Raw genomic sequence first — 1,718 nt, forward strand, 5'->3', positions numbered from 1 at the left:
GTCGTCCTCGCAGCCTCGTCGAGGACCGCCTTCCGCGCGCCGTCCTCGCCCTGCTCGTCGTCCTCGCTCTCCTCGTCGTCCTCGCCCTGCTCGTCGTCCTCGCTCTCCTCCTCGTCCTCGCTCTCCTCCTCGTCCTCGCTCTCCTCCTCCTCGTCGCTGTCGACGGCCAAGGCCTCGGCCCACGCCGCCTCGTCGAGGACCGCCTTCCGCGCGCGCGACGACTTCCGCTGGGGCGCGCCGGCCGGGACGTCGGCGCCCGACTCGTCGTCGTCGTCGTCGTCGTCGTCGCTCGAGACGTCCGCCTCGTTGATCATCGCGTTTAAATCCATGCCCGGCTCCACGTCCGAACCGTCGGAACCGTCGGACACCACCATGCCCGACTCCACGTCCGAACCGTCGGAACCGTCGGACACCACCAGCTCGGCCGCGCGCGCCGGGCCGCCGTCGATTTCCCACGAGATCGTCATCTCCACGTCCGGGGGCAGGACGAGGTCCTGGTCGATGGACACGAGCTGGTCCTCGTCGTAGTCCAGCACCAAGGGGTCGGCGGCCGAGGGGTCGAGGACGAGGGGGCCGAGGCGCGGCAGCTCGCAGGCCTTCAGAAACGGCCCCGACAAGCACCGCCGCCACGTCCAGGGCAACGCTTTCCCGTCGAACTGGATCGTGACGAAGACCTCGCCGGTCTTCTTCTGCTGCTGCTGCTTGACGGGCCGGACGACAAGGCGGCAATCCGGGCACGCGCTCTGCGTGTTCTTCATGATCGCGTCGCACTCCGGGCAGCGGACGGTCTCCGCTCCGGCCAGGTTTCCCCGAGAGCCGAGCGCGTGCTGGTTGCCGATCTGGTCCGGCCGCGGCACGCCCGCCTTGAACTTGACAGCGTCCTGGCGCTTCTGCGCGCTGTCCGTCTTCGGCTTGTAGCACGGCCCGGCGTTGAACTCCTCGAGCGCTTCGCCCTCAAGCCGCTGCCGCCGCTGATCCGGCTCGAGGTCCGGATCCTCGACGCGCTTCTGCGAGCACATGAAGTGGGGCAGGCGGCCCTTCAACGCGTCGATCCCGCGGGACTCGCACGACTTCATGCGGAGGTTGTCGACGATGGCCAGGTCGATCGCGATGACGCGCGCGGCGACGGAGCCGAAGAGGCGCTTGACGACGGAGGGCATGTAGGCCGAGCCCATGTACGTCAGGCCCAGCATGGGCCAGAACGTCTTGTCGAGCACGCGGCGCGAGAGGTACGTCTGGCGCACGCGCCCGTTGACGTCGAACGAGACGAAGAGCTCGAGGACGGCGTCGATCTCGCGCTTGTCCGTCTCCTTGGACCGATACGGCCGATCGCGGACCTGGTCCCGGCGGACCTTCTTCTTGACGTCGTCCATGGCCTCGACGACGTCGCCATTCTTCTCCTTGAGCAGCTTCATGATCTCCTCGACGGCGTCGGGCTCGAGCACCTTGGCGCCGGCGCGCCAGCATCCATAATCCGGTGTCTTGCCCTTGTCAGCCAGGGCCCGGATATCGTCCGTGATCGTGAACTCGTGCACGAGGCCGACGTCGAACTGGCGCGCGCGCGGCACATGCCGGCATGATTTTGAACAGCTCCTCCTCCTCGAGCTGGTCGGCGAGCGACCGGTCCTCGAGCAGCCCGACGGAGCGAGATCCGCCGGCATGGCGCCACGGACGCAGACAACACCATGGCAATATTCACGTGCGAGGCGCTGCGTGTC

General features: G+C 68.0%; 1 protein-coding gene across 1 annotated transcript; it reads right to left on the minus strand.

Annotated features, from left to right (window-relative positions):
* Positions 1 to 26: 26 nt before the first annotated feature.
* AURANDRAFT_69281 (hypothetical protein) lies at positions 27 to 1,550 on the minus strand (the record flags this gene model as incomplete). The annotated part of the gene is made up of 1 exon (XM_009045042.1): positions 27 to 1,550. A coding segment is annotated over one exon (1,524 nt), but the record flags the coding sequence as incomplete, so codon positions are not given.
* Between the last annotated feature and the right edge of the window lie 168 nt (positions 1,551 to 1,718).

This window comes from Aureococcus anophagefferens, assembly GCF_000186865.1.
Source record: "Aureococcus anophagefferens unplaced genomic scaffold AURANscaffold_1278, whole genome shotgun sequence".
Taxonomy (NCBI): domain Eukaryota; class Pelagophyceae; order Pelagomonadales; family Pelagomonadaceae; genus Aureococcus; species Aureococcus anophagefferens.